The sequence below is a fragment of the Sus scrofa genome, chromosome 4, assembly GCF_000003025.6.
Source record: "Sus scrofa isolate TJ Tabasco breed Duroc chromosome 4, Sscrofa11.1, whole genome shotgun sequence".
Taxonomy (NCBI): domain Eukaryota; kingdom Metazoa; phylum Chordata; class Mammalia; order Artiodactyla; family Suidae; genus Sus; species Sus scrofa.
Window position 1 is genome coordinate 94918885 of NC_010446.5, and position 20317 is coordinate 94939201.

Below are 20317 nucleotides of genomic sequence, written 5' to 3' on the forward strand. Positions count from 1 at the left end.
GCCCACATGTTCCCTTCCCCCATCCAGTGACAGGCAGGATGAAAGTGTTCTCTCTTCTCTGGACTCCCCAAAGAATCTACTGAGCTCATGAGCAGCAAGAAAAGGCTCCCAAGGTGGAGGGCAGAGGCCAGGTCTGGATTGTCCACCCGATTGCATGGAGCTCCTGTGCTTATAAAGCATGTGCCAAAATTGAGGTCTCCCCACTTCTTTAGAGTCCTTTAGAAAAACTCACCCCAGGCTCTGGAGTGCAAAGGGGAGTCCCGGGCTGGGCTGTGGCTCCCCTCACAGGGGAATTCATCACTGCACCGTGTCTCACTGGCAGTGGCTGGGTCTCCTCCTGCCCTGCACAGCAGACCCCCTGCATTTGGTAAGGACTATTTTGGAGCTCCCCGTGGTCCAGGATGGGGAGTGATTTGTGGTTCTCCTGAGGTGCAGGTTGGAGTTCCACTTGGTATGAAGTCAGTGTCAGAATGACTCTCTGCTAGTGCGTGTGCCTAGCCGACTGCCCTGTGCCCACTTCTGGGAGCGACCCTGTGGCCCTCTTTTCAAGGTAAGTCTTGGAATTTCCATTATAGGGTCTGGGAGGGAAAGAGCTTTCGATTTTGTTTCATTGTATTGAATGCCGGAAATTAAACAATGAGAGAAATATTGGTCCATGTGGGGATGTGGACATCTTTGATCACGCCCGTCGTCAGTCTTTTTGGACTGTGTGTGTGTGTGTGTGTGTGTGTGTGTGTGTGTGTGTGTGTAGATCTCTCTCTGTATCATCTATATCTTTCTCTCTCAAGCGTCTTTGGGGTTTGAGTTGGGGTTTCCCTGGTCCATTCACACTCTTCCTCCAGCATGAATGCCCCCGAGGGGGTGGTTTGTAGTGGTGGTCGGGGCACCACTAGGCTAACTGCCTCCTAAAGGCTGAGCTCTGAGACAAGCACAGCCCACAGAAGGCCACCCCAGCCACCAACACACCTCCAGTGACTTGTAGGACCCCATGTGCTTTCCCACAGGCCCTCTTTAAAGGTTCTTGTGGCCCCTGGGGGCGCTGGAGGGTGAATCTGGCTGTCCTGGGTAGCACGTGGCTTTGGGCTGAAAACAGAGGAAAGACCCTCCTGTTGGCCCTGAGTCTGTGCGGCTCTATGGAGTCTTGTGGTCTCAGTGACTGGGTCTGATGTGTGGGTGGGCAGCCATGGGACATGGATAGAGGTGACAATGTTCTGATTTCGAGAGAGCCCAGTGGTGGATGGGAGTTCCCATTGTGGCACAGTGGAAACGAAGCCGATTAGTAACCGTGAGGTTGCAGGTTCGATCCCTGACTTCGCTCAGTGGGTTAAGGATCCAGTGTTGGCATGAGCTGTGATGTCGCAGACAAGGCTCAGATCCTGCATTGCTGCGGCTGTGGCATAGGCCAACAGCTGTAGCTCTGATTTCACCCCTAGCCTGGGAACCTCCATATGCTGCGGGTGTGGCCATTAAAAAAAAAAAAAAAAAAAAAAAAAAAAAAAAGGAGAGCCCAATGGTGGAGAAAAAGCCTTTGTTCTCAGGGTGGGGACAAGAATAGCCATGACGGTGTCCTGATCTCTTAGAGGGGATGTTCTTGGAGGTGATAGGCTCCGGTTCTCACGTCAGGGACAGGATTTGAGGTGACAGTCCTCTGGTCACGTGGCGGGATCCTAATGGGGGAGGCGCATGCTCCGTTCACGTGGTGGGGAAGCTAGCAATGGTGTGAATGAGCCGATCTCCTGGGGAGGATCGGTGAGGGGGGCTGTGTGGCAGTGGGGAGCGGGGGTGCTTCTGCCCACGGGGCAGCAGAGGGGCCAAGAGTCCAGCTCAGAAAAGCTCCTGGACCCATGCCTGTTCTTATCGAAGAGCAAAAGGCCTGTGAAGGTCCTTCCTGCAGACACTGCTCACACACACAGCTGTGGGGCCTCCCCTTCCCCCCCTCCCTCCCCTCAGCATCCTGCCGGAGAGACTGCCACAGTGATTAAGTGTCGGATTTGATGGGGATCCTGTTAAGACACACACGCTTTTCTAATTCTGGCTAAATCGACACTGGTTTTGTCGATCCAGCTACGCAGGTCGAGTTTGCTGCTTCCAATTTCAGGTGATTTCCGTCTTGTCACTCTCTCCTTCCCCCTTAGCTCATCTAATCCTCGGGCTCTTCCAGCTGCCTGGTACCTCCTGTGAGGCATCCTGCTGCCTCCGAGGCTTGGCAATTAGAGACTCAGACTCCAGCAGGGAGGGCGGCTACGGATTATTACTGAGGAGGGAGCGCCTGAGTGCAGTGTCCATAGCAACCCTCCGGCTTTCACCTTTACCGGGAGAGAAGGAAGGCAAAGAAAGGCAGGGAGGCAGGGAGATGCCTGCCCTTTTGCATTATTCATATCAAAGTGCTGGGCACAGAAGGCCTTGGCTGCGGGCTTTGCCCAGTGAATGTTGGTGTGGGGAGAGGGGACTTTTTCTCATTGATGAGCAGTATCTTGGAGTGGAGATGTAGCTGGGAGCTTTGGTTTGGGATGCCCGCAGTGAGAGAGCAGGGAGGGAGAAGATGTGCTGAGCTGTGTTCCTGGATGCCTGAAAGCTCCTGAGATGCTGGCGCCTTGAAAGGACTACATCAGGGGACCCTGATTTGGTCCCGGCTTTGTCCTTAACTAAACATGTAAGCTTAGGCAAGTTACCTCCCATCTCTGCGAGGTCTTTTTCTCTTGCTAGTAAGGTGGGGACCTAAGCATCTCTGTGGTCCATTCCAGCTCTCTCAGGCCTGTTAGGCTGGCTCACTTGGGACAGATAATAGGGGAAGTATATTCTTTTCCAGTGATGGACAAATTCAAAGAACTCGCCAGACAGGAGCCACCTTTGCAAAATGTTCACAAAGGTGGATCCTGGCACCGGATGTAGGCTCCTGGTCTCCACGGAAGGGGGAAGAAACTTAAGGGCGCCTTCGGTGGTTCGAGATGGCCCTCCGCCTCCCAAGGTGCCCGGCGTGCAGAGCTATGTGCACTTACCACCAGCAGAGGTCGCCACACTCCTCGTAAATCCGCCGCAGGTTGCTGGGCCCCAGGTGGGTGAGCATCAGCGGGGGGCCTCAATCTCAGAGCCGGAGCTGGGCGCGGAGCTGCCCTTTACCTTCCCGCTTGAGCTGCCACTGGCCAACGGGAGTCTGGGGAAGGGCTGAAGGCGCCGGCTGGCTTAGAAGGCTTGCGCCCGGGTCACCAGCCAGGCTCTGGGGATCTGTCCTTCACTCTCAACTCTGACTGAAGGAGGGTGGTTCAGCAGGGGCCACAGAGTGTGCTGCCCCCCTCCGTGCCTGGGGCCTGGGGCTGCCCTGGTTCTGGGCCCTCTCTTGGGCAGCTTAGGGGCCGGCTCTGGGTTTGGGATGCCGTTAGAGATAATGTTTTTCTCAGAGCCTTTTGGGACTGGGACTAGGAGGCTGCCTTAATCAGTAAATCTTAATTGAGAGCATGCTCCATGCCAGGCACTGGGGATTCAGCAGTGGATAAGACAGACAGAAATGCCACCTGAATTTCTGGTTGGAGCCGGGAAGGGTGCCATCAACTACACTGCAGTGTGGGGCTGGGAGCCCACACACCCGCCCACCCAGGACAGGCCAGCCATGGGCTCTCTCCACTGACTTAGCCCTGAGCAGACAGGTCCCTAGGACCTGCCCCAACTCCAGGGATGAGAGTCAGATGCTGAGTATTGGCCAAGCAGGGTCTCCATGGGCTCTTCCTCACCCACCAAGGTCATCAAGGTCCTTGCACTTGCCTTATCTACCTAGGTAGCACTTTACAGTTTGCAAACTGTGTGCCCCTAGAACCAACTCTCTGTGAGCCTGGCAAGACATCATAGTGACAAGATGTTGGGGCCCTGTGCCCATTTTCCATGTATTCTTTCCAGATACTGTATCAGCACTTTTTATTTGTCCTTTGACCTCTCAAATAAATGTTCCCATCCGGACTGAATCATCTGGGCAAAACAGCAAGTTCTCACACCAAAGCCATGGAGAAAGGGTCAGGAGAAGCACTTTGAAATGTATCTCGATTGTCACAAAACAACCACCAAGAAAGGCATGACTGGGTCTAGATGTATAGGCTCAGGCTCATGCCATGTGGTCACTGGCAGGAAGGTGGCAGCCTTAAGGGAGATGGGTTGGATTTCCAGCCCAAGGCTGCTCCCAGCACCCCTGCCTGCCTGCCCCACTCTGTCTTCTCTCCATGGCCAAGGACTGGAATCGTCACCCTCCCTTTAGACAGGTCTCCATGGAGCTATTCTTTTAAAACCTACCCCCATCCCTTTTGTCAGAGGGGGTTTCATGGAGAACTTGGGCAGGCAGGAAGAATGCTTCCTCTGGAAGGGGAAGAAGCCCAGTGGCGGTGGCTGAGTGGGGAGGGTGACCTGCAAGTGGACAGTCCTCTTTGGCTCAGGGTGTGGCTTCTTGCCTCCATTGAGAACGAAAGCAAGCCATTTGCCTTCTCCAAAACTTAACTCAGTTTCCCCATCTGTAGAATGGGGATTCTAATCTAACCCCACTGTTTTGTTGGGACCGCATATGCACAGATCAGGCCCTCAGTGAATGCACCAGGGCGTGAGATGTTGAGCTGTATGTCTCTTTTGTAGCAAGATGGAGACAAGGCTCAAAAGTTGTAGTTGTTTTCCAGCAAAGCAGGATCCTGGAGGAGATGGTATGAAGAGCTGTTGGTGGGTAGCCTGGAGGCAGGTGAGATGTGCTGTGGTTCTGTCTCATTTTTTTTTCTCCCCACTTTTTAGGGCCATACCCGAAGCATATGGAGGATCCCAGGCTAAGGGTCCAATTGGAGCTGTAGCTGCCAGCTTACACCACAGCCAGCAGTGTGGGATCTGAGCTGCGTCTGCAATCTACACCATGCTCTTGGCAATGCCGGATCCTTAACCCACTGAGCGAGGCCAGGGATTGAACCTGCAACCTCCTGGTTCCTAGTCGGATTCGTTTCCGCTGCGCCACAACGGGAACTCCCTGTCTCCCTTTTTCTGCTGTGGCTTGGGGAAGCATGGGTGGGGTTTAGTTAGGCGAGTCCTCACCTTGGGGTCTGGGTGTTCAGGGATTCAGAGAAAAGAATGGGTGAGAGACCTATGCTTACAGATTGGCACTCGTTGTAGCCAGCGGCGTAGGTAAGGGGAAGGCACTGTGTCCAGGGTCAAGGTGCCCTGAACTCTCACTCGTGCAGAAATTCACTCACTTCCTGACTCAACAATCAGGGTGTGGGGTGAGGTGCAGTGGGAGTGTGTATGTGTTTTACAGTTTACACCCCAGGCTCCTGTCACCAAGGAGCTTATGGTGTAAATTAAAAACAGGGGAGAAAAGGCATGTACACAGACGACGCCAATACAAAGCCAGAGGTGAAAAGTATCCCCAGAGAGGTACAAATAAAGTGCTAAAGGAATGCAGAAGAGGGAGATGATGGCAAATGAGGGAGAAGGAGCAGGAAGGAGGGCGGGGGTCTGGGAGGGCATTGTGTGGAGGCAGCATTGTGCCCTCCTGAAATAACCCTTCCTGAAATTCTAGAAGGACTGGACACAGCGAGGGCTGGAGTGGCATTGCAGGCAGCACGAATGGAGATGAAAGAGCATGAGTCTAGGGGTGGGAAGCATCCAGGTTCAACTCCATGACTCACTGGCGATCCTGGGCAAGTCACTTCAACCTTTCTGCTCTTTGGTTTATGGGAGTGAGAATGTCAAGGGTTGAGCAGTAGAACCTGCCTGGCTTGCCTTCCTGGCTACTAGGAGATGCACGTGGAGTACTTTATGTGAAAACAGTTGGGGAATTCTAAAATCCTATGCAAACACAGGGTTTAAAATAAAAAAACAAAACAAAACAAAAAACAAAACTCCATTGATTGATCCAGGAACAAAGCTTCTGGATAACAACACAAAAATCTTCGAACCTGGGTGGGCTAATGAACCGTTCGGCCCAGTGCTGTCTCTGACCCAACCACCCAGGGTCTGAGGGAGGCGTGGTTGATCTTTATGCTACTTCTGTCCCTGGAAGGTTAAGATAGCCCTTAAACACCACTAGCTTTCCTAAAAATTCCACTATTGTCTGTCATTGTGTCTAAACTCCATCTGTCTGTCTATCCATCCATCCATCACCTGCCCGCCTACCTAGCCACCCATCAATCCATCCATCCATGCACTCATCCATGCAGTCATCCATCCATCCATCCACTCATTCACCTATTTATTCATCAATCCGATAAACCTATACTGAGTATATCCATGGCCAGATACCCTGCTCAGTGCTGAGGATACAGAAAGAAATTGGACCCCTTCTCTGTGCTCAAGAAGTCCACAGCTTCATGGGAAAGACAGTCATATAAACCACGTCATTATTTTTCTTACTTTTTTTTTTCTTTTTAAGGCCACACCCACGGCATATGGAGTTTCCCAGGCCAGAGGTCAAATCAGAGCTACAGCTGCTGGCCTATGCCACAGCCACAGCAACACAGGATCTGAGCTGTATCTGCAACCTACACCACAGCCCACGGCAATGCCGGATCCTTAGCCCACTGAGTGAGGCCAGGGATTGAACCTGCAACCTCCTCATGGTTCCTAGTCAGATTCGTTTTTGCTGCACCATGATGGGAACTCCACTTTTCTTAAGCCCATTTTCAATCAGCCCTGCGTTTGAGGGTAACAAATTCCACAGACCATAGATTGTATGATTTTAAAGCTGAGTGATCTTAGAGAAATCATCTATCTCACTTCACTGATGGGGAAATTGTGGTTATTATTTACTGTGGAAAGTGTTATGACTTCCTCTTATTTGCCTCCAATTCATCTCTCCAAGATTTCAAGTTCTGTTCAGTTTAGTTTAGTTCAATGAATCTTTATCAAGCATCTATTATGTGCCAGGTTCTGTGCAAGAGCTGTAGATCCAGGGATGGAGAAAACATCATTCCTGCCCTTAAAGAGGTCACAGTCTAGGGGGACAAGAACACACGAAGAGATGACAGCTATACTGTTTGATAAAGACGGGGGTACTGCACATACAGAAGAAGGGTCTGCTCTGGATTTGGGGAGCTTGGGAGAGACTTCCCGGAAAGAAGACCTGTGAGCCCAGTCTTGAAGGGCAGAATGCAATGCGTTAGATGAAGAAGTGTGGGAAGGGCATGCCAGGCAGAAGGAATAGCATGGGTAAAGGCATGGAGATATGATACAGGTTGGCTTATTGGTTGAACTATAAGAAGTGAGTATTTTGGGGGGAGTTCCCACTGTGGTTTAGTGGAAACAAATCTGACTATCATCCATGAGGTTGAGGGTTCATTCCCTGGCCTCACTCAGTGGGTTAATGATCCGGCATTGCCATGAGCTGTGGTGTAGGTTGAAGATGCAGCTCAGGTCTATTGTTGCTGTGGCTGTGGTGTTGACTGGAGGCTACAGCTCTGATTCAACCCCTAGCCTGGGAACTTCCATATGCGGCGAGTGCGGCCCTAAAAAGAAAAAAAAAAAAAAAAAAAGCAAGTATTTTGGGGCCTTAAAGAGGGAAGTGGTGAGGAGTTCCCGTCGTGGCGCAGTGGTTAACGAATCTGACTAGGAACCATGAGCATGCGAGTTCGATCCCTGGCCTTGTTCAGTGGGTTAAGGATCCGGCGTTGCCATGAGCTATGGTGTAGGTTGCAGACGCAGCTCGGATCCCGTGTTGCCATGGCTCTGGTGTAGGTCGGCGCCTACAGCTCCGATTGGACCCCTAGCCTGGGAACCTCCATATGCCGAGGAAGCGGCCTAGTAAAGGCAAACACACACACACACACACACACACAAAGAGGGAAGTGGTGAGAAGTGAATGTGGAAAGGAGGGCAGGGGCAGAGCAACAGCACACCTGATGTGGAGCTGGTGTGTCTGAAGGCCACTTTTACCTTACTGGGTTTGGTGAACCTGTCCTTGTTCACTTTCTCTGTACTCTCTGGAATGAGAAACTACACCACACCCCCTCAGCCTTCATCTTGACAGACTTAAGAGGCCTGATTTGCTTGAGGGAAGAGTCCCTTCTTCAAGGTGTGGACTTGGACATGAAGGAAAACGTCAGCCCTGATTTGTGGGGTTTGCCCATTCCTGTGGTGTAAACACTGTCATCACTGGTGATTTCAAACTATCAACGTGACAGCTCTGGTCATAGAGCTGGGAAGAGATACGCACCATTGTCTTTTTTTTTTTTTTTTTTGCTTTTTAGGGCTGCACCTGTGGCAGGTGGAGGTTGGGTCGAATTGGAGCTGTAGTTGCTGACCTACGCCACAGCCACAGCAATGCAGGAGCCGAGCCCTGTCTGTGACCTACACCACAGCTCATGGCAATGTCAGATCCTTAACCCATAGAGTGAGGTCAGGGATCGAACCCACAACCTCATGGTTCCTAGTCAGATTCGTGTCTGCTGAGCCACGAAGGGAACTTCACATCACTGTCTTTTATGAGCCAGTACCAGCCAGCTCCAGCACACCAGCTTCCGGGCTGCATGTGTAGTCTGGTGAGATAGTCCACTCATACTGACTTGCAGGATGTAGGGGCCCTTATCACTCCCATTTTATGGAGTGGGAAGCTGAGGCTCAGAAGGCCACACAGCCACTGCCAGTAGGAGAGGGGCTCCAGCTGGGCAGTCTGACTCCAGAGCCCCAAATGTTACCATGACACCATTCTCTTCCTATTCTAACAGGGTAGTTGTATCAAGGGGCGTGAGCTGCATCAGTGGCATGAGCTGTCAAGCTCCAGCCCTTTTCTAGATGAGTCTCTAATCAACCTTTGGCTCTGGTAGATAATCCTCCCCAGGTGTTTCTCATCCCAATCCATGTGAGCACAACATACTGAGCTCCCAGTTCCCACTGGATCCAGCTGGAAGGGCCAGGGGATCTGGGGGCAGGAGGCTGGCTCAAAAGGGTAAACTGAGAAGAAGACAGGTATTGGTGGTGGAGCGGGCACAGAAATACCCAGACCTGGAATCTGTCCTTAAACATGGATTTTCCACAGCCCAGATGCTGCATCCAGCAGAGAGGAGTAATACTGGCAGCACATTTCTGCTGCTGACAACACAGTACTGATAATTTATTAGGAAATCATTGAGCCTAAGGATATGATCTGAAGCCTTAACCAAATAGGTGGCTCTTTTTAGGGATGGAAGGAGGAGAACCAAGAAGACAGAAGGGAAGGGGAGGGAAGGCAGGGAATGCTCGAGGGTGTGGGGTGTGGGGGGGTACTTGAGGGCCAGCATGGGCGTGGGAGGATATATAAGACCCCAGGCTTGTGTCTGAGCCCCAGAGCTATGACTTATAGTGCCAGGGGTGTGACCCTGTCACTGATAATAATAACAATAATCAAGATTATCTTATGTCATAATTACGTGGCTTTCAAGTAGTCCTTAGCTCTCAGGCATTAGGGCTGATAGAGGATTGGAGAGGTGAGAACTGGCATACAGAGGATAGCCTGGGCTCCTCTGGGGGGAGCTTTGCCCTTCCATGACCTGGCCACTTGGCGCTCACCATTCAGGAGAGCTGCTTTAGAACCTCACTGCGTGTGTGCACGTGTGTGCATGTTTGTGGGCCAGGGAGTGCACACCTATGTACACGTCGTGTGCACTTGCATATGCGTATCTTTCCTCCTCTTTCCCCTTCCTACCAGAGGCCAAGGGGTGATGGGAGACACAGGAGATATGCAGGAAGACGCTGCCCCCTAAAGCCCCAGGTGTGCCTGGGGAATCTCATCACGGCCCCCTCCTCACTGACCCGTGGGTCTGCTGCACTTAGAAATGGAAATGAATTCAGCTGGGGCCCCATCTCTTTTGGAACGCCCTTTGCACACAGTGGGAGCTTAATAAATACTTGATGATGGCTCTGAACCTGGGAAGCCAGCAGCTGTTCCCAGCTCTGACTCTCAGAGCTGCTTGGGACAGGTCAGGTGGGGTGTGACCACAGGGGGGTTTCAGTCTTCCTGCCAGACCCTCCTGTGACTCCAAGTCTGCCAGAGTCACAGTCCACGTCACACATCGTGCTTTGGGGAGGCCGGTTCTTCCTCCACAGCCTCTCTCTGGCTCGTTCTCATCCATCGTTTGAGCAAATTTATGGAGCAACCACTCTGCCCTGAACATCATCATGGAATGGCATCCTGGGAGATGGTATGGGAACTGCGGGGTCAGACTGACCCGGGTTGGAATTCTAGCAGCCTTAATTACAAACAGGGTGACAGCTGGCAAATTACATATCTGTGCCTGAGTGATTTTTTTAAAAACGGGTTTCATCTGTAAAAGGAGAGTGATGACATCATCTTCATAGGGTTGATGTGAGGCTTAGAAATAACAGATGCTCCTGCTCACGTACTGCAGGCAGTTCAGTCAGTGAGCTTGTCTACCTGGAGTCAGTTGGATGTGGATGCCCTCTGCTTCTGTGACCTTGAGGTTGTTGCTCAGTATCTCTGAGCATCAGTTGGTGAAATGGCAACACGATGCCCACCTCCGTGGGTGTCTGGAGGTTGTAGCTGGATAATATGTGTGAAACAACCTATGGCAGACCCTGGCCATTAATAACTGTCTTCCTGCCTTTTGACCCCTTATCCGGGTGCATAGCGCCCCTCCGTAGGACGACCTCGGCTCCTCCTCCCCGCCCCCCGCCCCCTCGTGCGCTTACATCCCGGATCGCCGTGGGCTGCCGGGTTTCTGCCATACCTGTCAGAGGAAAGAGGGCAGCCGCTCAGCTCCAGGGTGGCGAGCGGAAACTACAGTTCCCAGCCCTCGCTGCGCTGCCGCCAGGGCAGGGAGCGGAGCGCGGCAGGCCCCTCCTCCGGGGAGGAGCCTATGCTGGGGGGCGGAGTTAGGAGGTGGTTGGAGAGTTAAGCCAAGCCAATGAGACCAGCTGCTAATAAGTGGGCTTGGCTTACCCTATAACAGTGGCAGGAGGAGGAGAGCGAAGCTATTGAGCCAGCGAGGAGTGAAGCTGAGCCTGGCCTCACACGCTCCTGGAGGACCACCTCCTGAGACAGAGTTCTTTTTCCCCCTTCTTCTTCTTTCTCCAAGCGCCCCTCCTGCTCTCCCTCCGTGCCCAGTACAATGCATTCTTGAGTGGCAGCGTCTGGACTCCAGGCAGCCCCAGAGAACCGAAGCAAGCCAAAGAGAGAGGGCTGGAGCCAAGACACTCTGGTGGGGGAGCTTGGATGCCTGGCTTTCTTTGAGGACATCTTTGGAGCAAGGGTGGCTTTGGGGTGGGGGGCTGTGCTGCAGGAAATCCAGCCAGGCCCCAAGATGGACACTTCTGGGCACTTCCATGACTCCGGGGTGGGAGACCTGGATGAAGACCCCAAGTGCCCCTGTCCATCCTCCGGGGATGAGCAGCAACAACAGCAGCCGCCGCCGCCGCCACCGCCGCCGGCACCACCAGCAGCCCCCCAGCAGCCCCCGGGACCCCCGTTGCAGCCTCAGCCTCTGCAGCTTCAGCAGCAGCAGCAGCAACAGCAGCAGCAGCCACCGCATCCCCTGTCTCAGCTCGCCCAACTCCAGAGCCAGCCCGTTCATCCCGGCCTGCTACACTCCTCTCCCACTGCTTTCAGGGCACCCCCTTCGTCCAACTCCACCGCCATCCTCCACCCTTCCTCCAGGCAAGGCAGCCAGCTCAATCTCAATGACCACTTGCTTGGCCACTCTCCAAGTTCCACAGCCACAAGTGGGCCTGGTGGAGGCGGCCGGCACCGGCAGGCCAGCCCCCTGGTGCACCGGCGGGACAGCAACCCCTTCACGGAGATCGCCATGAGCTCCTGCAAGTACAGCGGTGGGGTCATGAAGCCCCTCAGCCGCCTCAGCGCCTCCCGGAGGAACCTCATTGAGGCTGAGCCTGAGGGCCAACCCCTCCAGCTCTTCAGCCCCAGCAACCCCCCCGAGATCATCATCTCCTCCCGGGAGGACAACCATGCCCATCAGACCCTGCTCCACCACCCCAACGCCACCCACAACCACCAGCATGCCGGCACCACTGCCAGCAGCACCACCTTCCCCAAAGCCAACAAGCGGAAAAACCAAAACATTGGCTATAAGCTGGGACACAGGAGGGCCCTGTTTGAAAAGAGGAAGCGACTGAGTGACTATGCTCTGATTTTTGGGATGTTTGGAATTGTTGTTATGGTGATAGAGACCGAGCTCTCTTGGGGTTTGTACTCAAAGGTAGGGGCTGCAGTTTCTCTTTATACCTTGAACAAAAGGCATATGTAGGTAGAGAGAGAGAGAGAGAAATGAGAGATGAGAGAGATCGGGGGAGAGAGAGAGATGGTGGTGGTGGTGGTGGTGGTGGTGGGGAGAGGCATTGGCTCCGTTATATTGAACACTCAACTTCCCATGGTTTTCCTGCTTAATCCTGGGAGAATTCATTCCTTGCTTTCTTGGGGGGGGGGCGGACACCCCACACGCTGTGTCTCATTTGCAGACTCTGTGTTAGGGAGGATTAAAGAATCCCTTCTGAGAAATCATCTTTCCTCCCGGCTCACTCGTACTAAAGCATAACCCAGCAGCTTAACGCACCAATTAATTACACTCTGCCTTGATGTGCTTGCCAGTTCTGTGACTTCCCCTCCTCTCCTCCCCTCCCCTGCTCCACTCCATTTTCCCCGAGGATAAAAAAGAAATAAATGTCTGGGGAGGGGGTGGGGATTCCATGCCAGCCCCTTCTCTGTCTTCTCCTTCTCTTCCCAAGTTTCTGTTTCCCTCCTCCTTCCTGAGAGACTTAGGGCAAAAGAGAAAAGCACCCGTGACTCCAGTCTCCTGGGGGCATGGGGTAAAAATACAGGCTGAGGAAATCAGCGACTCTTTCCCTTAGGAAAGAGGACTCAGAATAAACCTGCTGCTGCCTCGTAAACATCCCCTGATAAAAATGGCTACAGGTGTTACCCAGGCAGAGCAGATGGGCGCCACCTTGGCCTCAGCTGGGGGTGGGGGTAGTGCCTCCCCCTCGGATGGCATGACAGGGCTTCCTGGGCGTCCCCGAGAGCCTGCGCCCCCGGCTCAGCCCCAGTTCTCCCCTCCCACCCCAACTCTTTCTTCTGGGGATAAATAAGGATGAGTGTGTGCGCGAGTGTGTGAGTGCGCTCCCCGATGGAGAACGGCGGCACCAGCTTTAGCGGGGGAGCTGGCCCCACTGCTCCAGCCTCGGTCCAGTCTCAAGACGAAGGAGGGGGTTTCCCTTCCAGAGGGGGCTTGGAAATCGCGTCCTCCAAGGGAGTGGGGCTTGAGGAAGGTGGGTTTCTGTTGAAGCTCTGCTGGCTGGGAGCCCTCCTGCTGTGAGCTGGGAGGCTTGGAGACCTGGGGAGTTACTGGGCAAGTGGATTTTTTTCCCACTCTACACTTCACCCCTGATTTGTTGGTGTGTGTGTGTGCATGCTTGTTGCTGCTTGCATTTCTCTACTTACTTGTCATTTTGGGCAGGGGGTGGCTGGGCTGGCCAGCGGGTAGCTGGGAGGGGTTCAGCTGTTGGAGGTTTCAAATAGAGCTTGTTTCAGGCTGGGCACAGCTGCTGCGAGACTGTCACATTCCTTGTTGAAATCCAGCCGCAAAAACCTAGGAGGTGCTGATCGGATTTCCCCCATTCCCAGCCTTTGGCTCACTCGCTCCAGCAGGGGATGGGCCGATGTACCTGCTTGGGGAAGGGGTGGGGCAGACCTGTCAGACGACCTGAAGAGCCAGGATCAAGACTTCCAGGCGGAGGGTCCCCCAGGCACCTGGCTGCTCCGAGAGGACTGCTTCAGCCCAGGGCAGCTCCTGGAAGCTGCCTTCCTGGAAATAGCTCCAGGATTTCAGCCCCTCAGTGAGCCAGAGCGAGTGGGGTTTCCCCTGGAATCGCAGCTCACTTAGTCATTCCCTGTAATGAGCCTCGGAATCTGTGGGTCTTTCTGCTCGCATCCTTCTCCCGCTGAGCGCTCCAGGAGCGGGGGGCCACCAGCCTCGGCAGGCCTGGCAGCCGCCCTAGGTACGACCCCAGCTCCCTCCAGGCACCCTCTGGGGACCAGGAGCCCATGCTGGGGAAACAGATGAAGGTCCAAGCGCCGGGGGTGGGGTGGGGAGAAGGGGCAGGACCAGTTCCCTCTCTTTCAGTGAACCGGCTGGTCAGATCTCTTTAGGGAAGGCCCTTCCCAGAGACAGCCCCTGGGGGTGGGAATGGTCTACGCACATTTGTCTTAATGCCGTGGGAGGGTTGCTGCTGGGCAGGAAAGGACCGGGAGCAGGTGCCTCCCTAATGGGGAATTCAGGGAAAGGGGCTTTCCTAGAGCCAGAGAAAGCGGACTCTGATGGGAAGGAAGGGAGAGGTGAGCCAGGGGGCCAGGCTTCACCTAATTTTAAATTGATGACCCTCTGGCTGATGGAAGCATGGAGGGGGCAGCCATGGGGAAAATCCTGCTTGCCTCAGCTTGTGAGGGGGCCACTTCCTGTGCACTTGGGGTGGGTACTGGTTGTGATGAGCAGGGCTCGCTTTAACCGGCTCCCCTGCTCCCCCGCCCTTCCATCATCTATCCACCTTGACACTGACTCATCATGAAACGAGTATTTTCTGGGTGTCAGGAGGGCATAGGGCAGCTCTCCCCTCTTCTCTCCTGGAGGCACGCAGGATCGTTTTAAAGACTCAGACCAGAGTTTGAAGCCCAGCTCTGCCACCTCCAGTGTGTGATCTTGGACAAGCCATGTAGCTTCTGCCAGCCTGTCTCCCCCACTGTCAAGGGAGTGAGTGTAAGGCACTCCATAAGGACCTCTTGTTATTGTTTCTATGATGAGGAGAGGAAAGGAGATGTCCTTTTCCTCTGTTAATTGACCTCTGGCTCCAGAATTAGTTGGGGCCTTGATAGCTTGGGAAGTAAGACTTGACAGTGGAGAGAAAAGTTGTATCTTGGAGGCGAGCCGTTCTGAGAAGGGACTGGGTCTGCTGACGGGAAACCACCTGTAAACATGGGTCTGTTGTGGGGCAGATGAACATCCGATCCCCAGCCTTGCAGACAAAATGGACTCTGTTGTGACAAGAGGGTTCACGTCAGAAAGAAGAGTCATTAGCTGGGGGCGGGGACCCAGAGGCATTCTGAGGACCCTGGGGAGAGATGGGTGATGGTCTCTTTTGCTGGAGAGCTCTGTGTATCTGATTGGCTTTGCTGACCCGTCTGGAAACTGGAGGATGGACGGGGTGGCCTCAGGCACCCCACCCCGATTGGGTGGCTCTGCACTGATGGTGGCAGTTCTCCCTCAAAGGTCATGGGGAGAGGGACACACTTTTTCTCCCCAAGTGATGACTGCTAACCTCGTGCCTGAGCAGAAGTTCTCTGCTCCTTGCTCTGCCGTGACCTTCCTGTCTGCCCGTCTTGGCGGATGTCTCTCCCTGGGGGAGGAATTCACCACCCAGGCCTGGCTCTCTTGAGAAGGAACATGGCATGTCCTCTGAGCAGAGTCAGTTCATGCAAAAGGAAGCCAGCTGGGGGAGAGAAGAAATCTGGCCCAAATGGTCCCAGGCTCCCCTCTCACAAGCCACAGGTGATGATAGGGGATGGAGGATGGGCCGAGGTGGGGCTCAGGCAACAGGAGGGCTGTTTGTGATCATGTCCAAGGCCATGGCTCCTGATGGTCCTGGCTTAGCCCTGTGCCAAACCAGGGTCCTGGTGTTTTCTTTTTCTTTTTTTTTGCTTTTCAGGGCGGCCCCCGTGGCATATGGAGCTTCCCAGGTTAGGGGTCCAGTGAACTGTAGCCACCGGCCTACGCCACAGCCACAGCAAATGTCAGATTTAAGCCGCATCTGTGACCTACACCGAAGCTCATGGCAACACCGGATCCTTAACCCACTGAGCAAGGCCAGGGATTGAACTTGTGTCCTCATGGATGTGAGTTGGATTCGTTTGTGCTGAGCCACAATGAGAACTCCCTCCAGGTGTTTTCTTTAGCGATAGATTTACCATCAAGGGCTTAGCCACCAAGATGGGGCCAGGTCTAGAGGCTGAGGAGTCTTGGTGACGTTGTGTCTGTCGCACTGGGGCTGGTCGGGATGAAGGCGTGAGGATTCGGGGAGCCCTTGGTGTGCTGTGTATTCTTCCAGAGCTGGTTTGGGGCACACCCACTCTGTTGTCTCACACTGCCGGCTGTGCTCTCTCCACTGGGTCTGGAGAGAGTTGGGGGTGGGCAAGCCCCCCACCCCCGACCTTGCCATCCTGCTGGTGGCTGAGCCAGTGCCTCCATCCAGCTGGCAAGTCATCGGTGGGCCTTGTTTCTCAGGGATCTCAGGCATCGGGCTGTGGGGTCAGCCTGGGGGAGACTGGGAAATGCTGGGGCAGCAGGGTGGCTCTCTGTTTCCACCAGTTCAGCACGACCTCAAACCACTTCCCCACCCCGGCCTCATGGTCCATCTGAGTGTCACCTCCCAGGCTGAGCCGATCCTCTGCCCCCGTTCTGCCCCGCTCCTGCCCTCACCACCAACTTCCTGCTTCTTTGCTCTTCCCGCTGCCCCTGGGGGCCTTGTTGCTGGGGTCACCCAGGCTGCGGGCGGAGGGCGCCCAGCGGGTCTGCCGGGCTTCCCCGGGCCACCCTGTCTCCTCTTCTGTGTGGTTCCTTTCTAGTTACTCTTCTTTCCTCAGACCACCTTGCAGGAGGCCACCCTGGAAAGGGCAGCCTTCTCTGTATGCTCTGGGGAGCTCTGCCCTGGCCATTCGAAGAGGGTGGGGTCCCTTAGGGCCAACTTGTGTCTCTTGGCTGGCCTCCCAGAGGTCCACCCCCAGCTTCCTGTCTGGATGCTTGAGTGGGATCACTGGTCCCGGCTCTCCTGTTCCCCTGTCCTCTCTGGTCAGGGAGGTTTTGTCTGCGGAAGGGTACAGCAGCACCCAGGGCTCTGCTGGGCGAATGGTCTACACCTCCCACCAGACCTGGGAGCTGCTTTGGGGGAGGTGGGTGGCCTTGGGGGGATGTCCTGATGTTTGGGAGCAGATGCCTCAGGGCACTAGTATGTGTGGTTTCAAGCCTGTCGGGAAAGCAGGCATTGAGCCTCCTAGTGGGATGACCCTGCAGGACAGGGTTGCAGAAGGCAGGAGACTCTTTATAAGCCATTGGCTGGAGGCGGGAGCCTGGGAGTCAGCTACCGAGGCCCCAGGCATATATTTTATCATCACAGGTCACACCGAGTGTCTTGGCTCCAGAGAGGCTCTGGGAGCATGAAAACGAGCCCCTTCTCCCACCCAGGGTGGTGGCAATTCTATTTATAACCTGTGTGGACAGTCTGTAAATGAGTCAAACATTTGTAACCCACAGAAGGGACAGCTAACTTTTATATATGCTTCTCCTTTGCGTGTCATGCCACTATTTATAACTGTCCCGGGGGAAAGACTTCATAATACATCCGGACTTCCCTTCCCCACGGGCAGCGCTCCCCGCTGCTCCAGCCCTGGCATGGTCGCTGGGGCACTTATCGGCTGCACAGGCTAATTAAGAAGCTAGTGCATGGCCTTGTGTTTCCCATAGTGAGTGTGCGCGGGAAGGGGGATTTGTGAGGCCAGGGTGCAAAGATCTGCTCTCAAAAATGCAAAGAAAAACAAAATGAAAAGGAATTGGAGTAACCTCTGTGGTGAAGCCAAGACCCAGAAAAGGATGTAAAATCAGAATTGAGAGCTGGGGTGGTGGTGCAGTGTTTTTTTTTTTTTTTTTTTTTTTTTAATTAATGATTTTTTTCCCCCATTATAGCTGGTTTACAGTGTTCTGTCATTTTTCTCCTGTACAGCAAGGTGACCCAGTCACACAGATACATACACATTCTTATGTTGCAGTTTTTTGTAAAGCACATTTGGGGAAAGAAAACAAGTGAGAGAGAGCGAGCACTGGGGGTCGTGAGGGGCGGCTGCGTGGCGATGATACAGACCTGGACGTTTGTTCCTTTGACGCTGTTTTTCTTCTCTTTCTTTGAAAACCCCAAAGACAGAGAGAGAGAGGGAGAGAGGGAGAAGGAAGCCTTCTATTCCTCTTTCAATAATGAGGGTGGGGAATTCTAAGAGAGTGCTGTTCTCCGGAGCTGTGGGGAGGAAAATTCTAGTGCCTTTTTTCCTGGGGTGGAAAGTCCGGAGGAGGCTGATGGGTTTTGGGGTGCCCCTCCCCCAACCTTGTCATTCCACCCCCAGGGGCTCAGCTGGGATCGAGAGAGCAAGGAGGGAAGGGGGAGCCGGGGGCAGGGACCACCCTGCCTCATGCCTGGCCTGGTGCCGCCTTGGCCATGAATGCAGCTGGGTGGCGGGAGACAGGGAGGCAGGGACCGTTGGTGTGGCCCTGGGCGGGCTTTGCTCTTGAGAGTCCTGGATGTGGGGGGTGGTCATGGCCCCCTTTGCAGATGAAGCCACCCAGCCAAGCTGACACTGCCAGTGGGTGGCGGTCCTGGAGTAAGAACCCCGGCCTGTGGGACTCCCAAGTTAGGCCTTTTCTTTTGCCTGCTGCTGCTGGAGAAATTGCTTATCATTCTTGAGACAAATCAAGGTTTGTGGGCCTGGGATGCAAAATGTTGGGATGGGAGGAACTTTCTGCAGAGAGAGGCAGGCGGCGGCTTGATGGAGGATGGGAGATACAAGGGCAGGTACCCAGAGCAGATGGGGTGGGGGTGGGGCGGCCAGGACAAGGCGTGGGGACCCTGGGTGCAGCCTGGGTCCTGGGTGGGATGTGACCAGGCCTCCCCTGAAGGTCTGGTAACAGTGCCCAGGGGTGATGCTGGCAAAGCTGAGAGGGTGGCAGGTGTGGGAATGAGAGACAGGAGCCCATGCTGGGAAGGCCTGGATTGGCGGGCTCCAGTGGCAGCCCTGCAGCACGTGCCCAGCCCCTGAGAGCCAGCAGGCTGGAGCACTTCCGCCACAGCCCCCTGGCCTCTCGGTCTCTCCCCCTTGTCCTCCCCCTGCCCCTCCGGCCCCCTCCTCCAGTACTGGCTAAGGCTCCTGCCTGGGGTGACCCACGTGGGCTCGGCATCTTACATCCTACAAGGTGGTTCCAGGTTTCTTGTCCCTCAGGGTACCCGTTGCAGCCCCAGGAGTCATTCTAGTCTGAAGTAGTTACAGATGAGAAAGCTGAGCTGCATCAGGGTTGAGTGGCTCACTCCCAGTGCCTGGGAAGGAGAGATGATTCTAGAACCCGAGCTCAGATCTCCAGCGCCCAGCTTGTCTCTCTGTCCCCAACCCCACCACAAACCTCTGCTGGGGATTGGAGTGAGGGAAGCTTCACGGGCTTCTCCATCCCTGCTTCTAGAACTTACTTCTTCATCTTTGAGTCCCAGTTGCCTACTTCCCTGAGGGGAGGCTTCATGTAGCCCCGTCAGTGGCAGTTAGTGTTACTGAAAGGCCTGTCCTTGCTTTGAAGGGGCCCTGAGGAGGTGCGGCCACCTCCTGCTTCTGGTTTGCTGTGTGGCCTTTGTCAAGTCCCTGGGCCTCTCTGGGTCTTTGTTTCTCTGGCTTAAAAATGAGAGCTGGGCTGTGAGGCCCCACTCCCTTCCTGCTCTAGAGCTGTCTGATTCCACCTAAGGTGCATTTCTGTCCATTGCCAAGATAGCAAACTGTAGCCCTCCAGCTCCTGTTCTCATGGGGTGTCGGGCCTACACCCAGGCTCCGTCCCCCCAGGCTGGGCTGCAGTTTCTGCTAGAGGTGTTGGGAGCCCTGAGGAAGAAGGCAGTCTTGCGGGATGTTGGAAGGCTCCCTGCAGGAGGTTGGTGGCTCCTGAAGGATTAGACAGACCAAGACGGCAGGGTCACGGACAGGGCGTCTTTCTGAGAGTGAGAACTTTGGCGGCAGGGGTAGGGGTGGCGGTCGGGGGGTGGTTGGGGGTGGGGGAGGGTGTGGAGCGAGGAGAGCACAGACCTGGGGCAGCTTGGAGTTCTCACATGTGGTGTCTCCAGGGGCAGGTAGGGAGGAGAAGGAAGCCTGGGATTGGATATTTAGTTGATAACTGTAATTGCTAGGGGCTCAGAGTCCGGCACCCTCAGGTCCCGAAGACCCGCTGCTTTTCCTTTTTCAAAGGCCATGCCGACTGGCAGAGCTAGCCTGGCACGGCATCTGTGGCTGTGGGCTGTGGGTTGGCACCCAGACTCTGGGTTTGCAGCGTGCTAGTGGTGGGTCCTCAGGGTGTTTACTGAGCCTGGAGCCTGTTTCTCAGATGTTCAGAGGGACTCACAGCCTCTGCCTGTAGCATAGCGCCCAGATCAGAGCCAGGCATACATGGAGACTTGACGTCCGCCAGCTCTTGCTTTTATGGGAGCAGTGATTAAAGAGGCTCCTGTGAGCCCAGAGCCACCCAGGAGGCCGTGGAGGGCACAGGTGTGCGTGTCATTCTCCACACAGGTGGCTGTC

General features: G+C 54.6%; 1 protein-coding gene across 6 annotated transcripts in view; it reads left to right on the top strand.

Moving 5' to 3' along the window:
* The window catches only part of KCNN3 (potassium calcium-activated channel subfamily N member 3), a 199215-nt gene that overhangs the window by 5254 nt on the left and 173644 nt on the right, over positions 1–20317 (top strand). The window contains exon 2 of one of the 6 annotated variants that reach the window (XM_021088691.1): positions 436–550. The exons of 1 other annotated variant lie outside the window; for it this stretch is intronic. Coding sequence is in view for 2 of the 5 variants with exons in the window: in XM_021088689.1 (XP_020944348.1) it covers positions 11250–12161 (912 nt within the window). In the remaining 3 variants the exon portion in view is untranslated. 6 annotated transcript variants of the gene reach the window in all.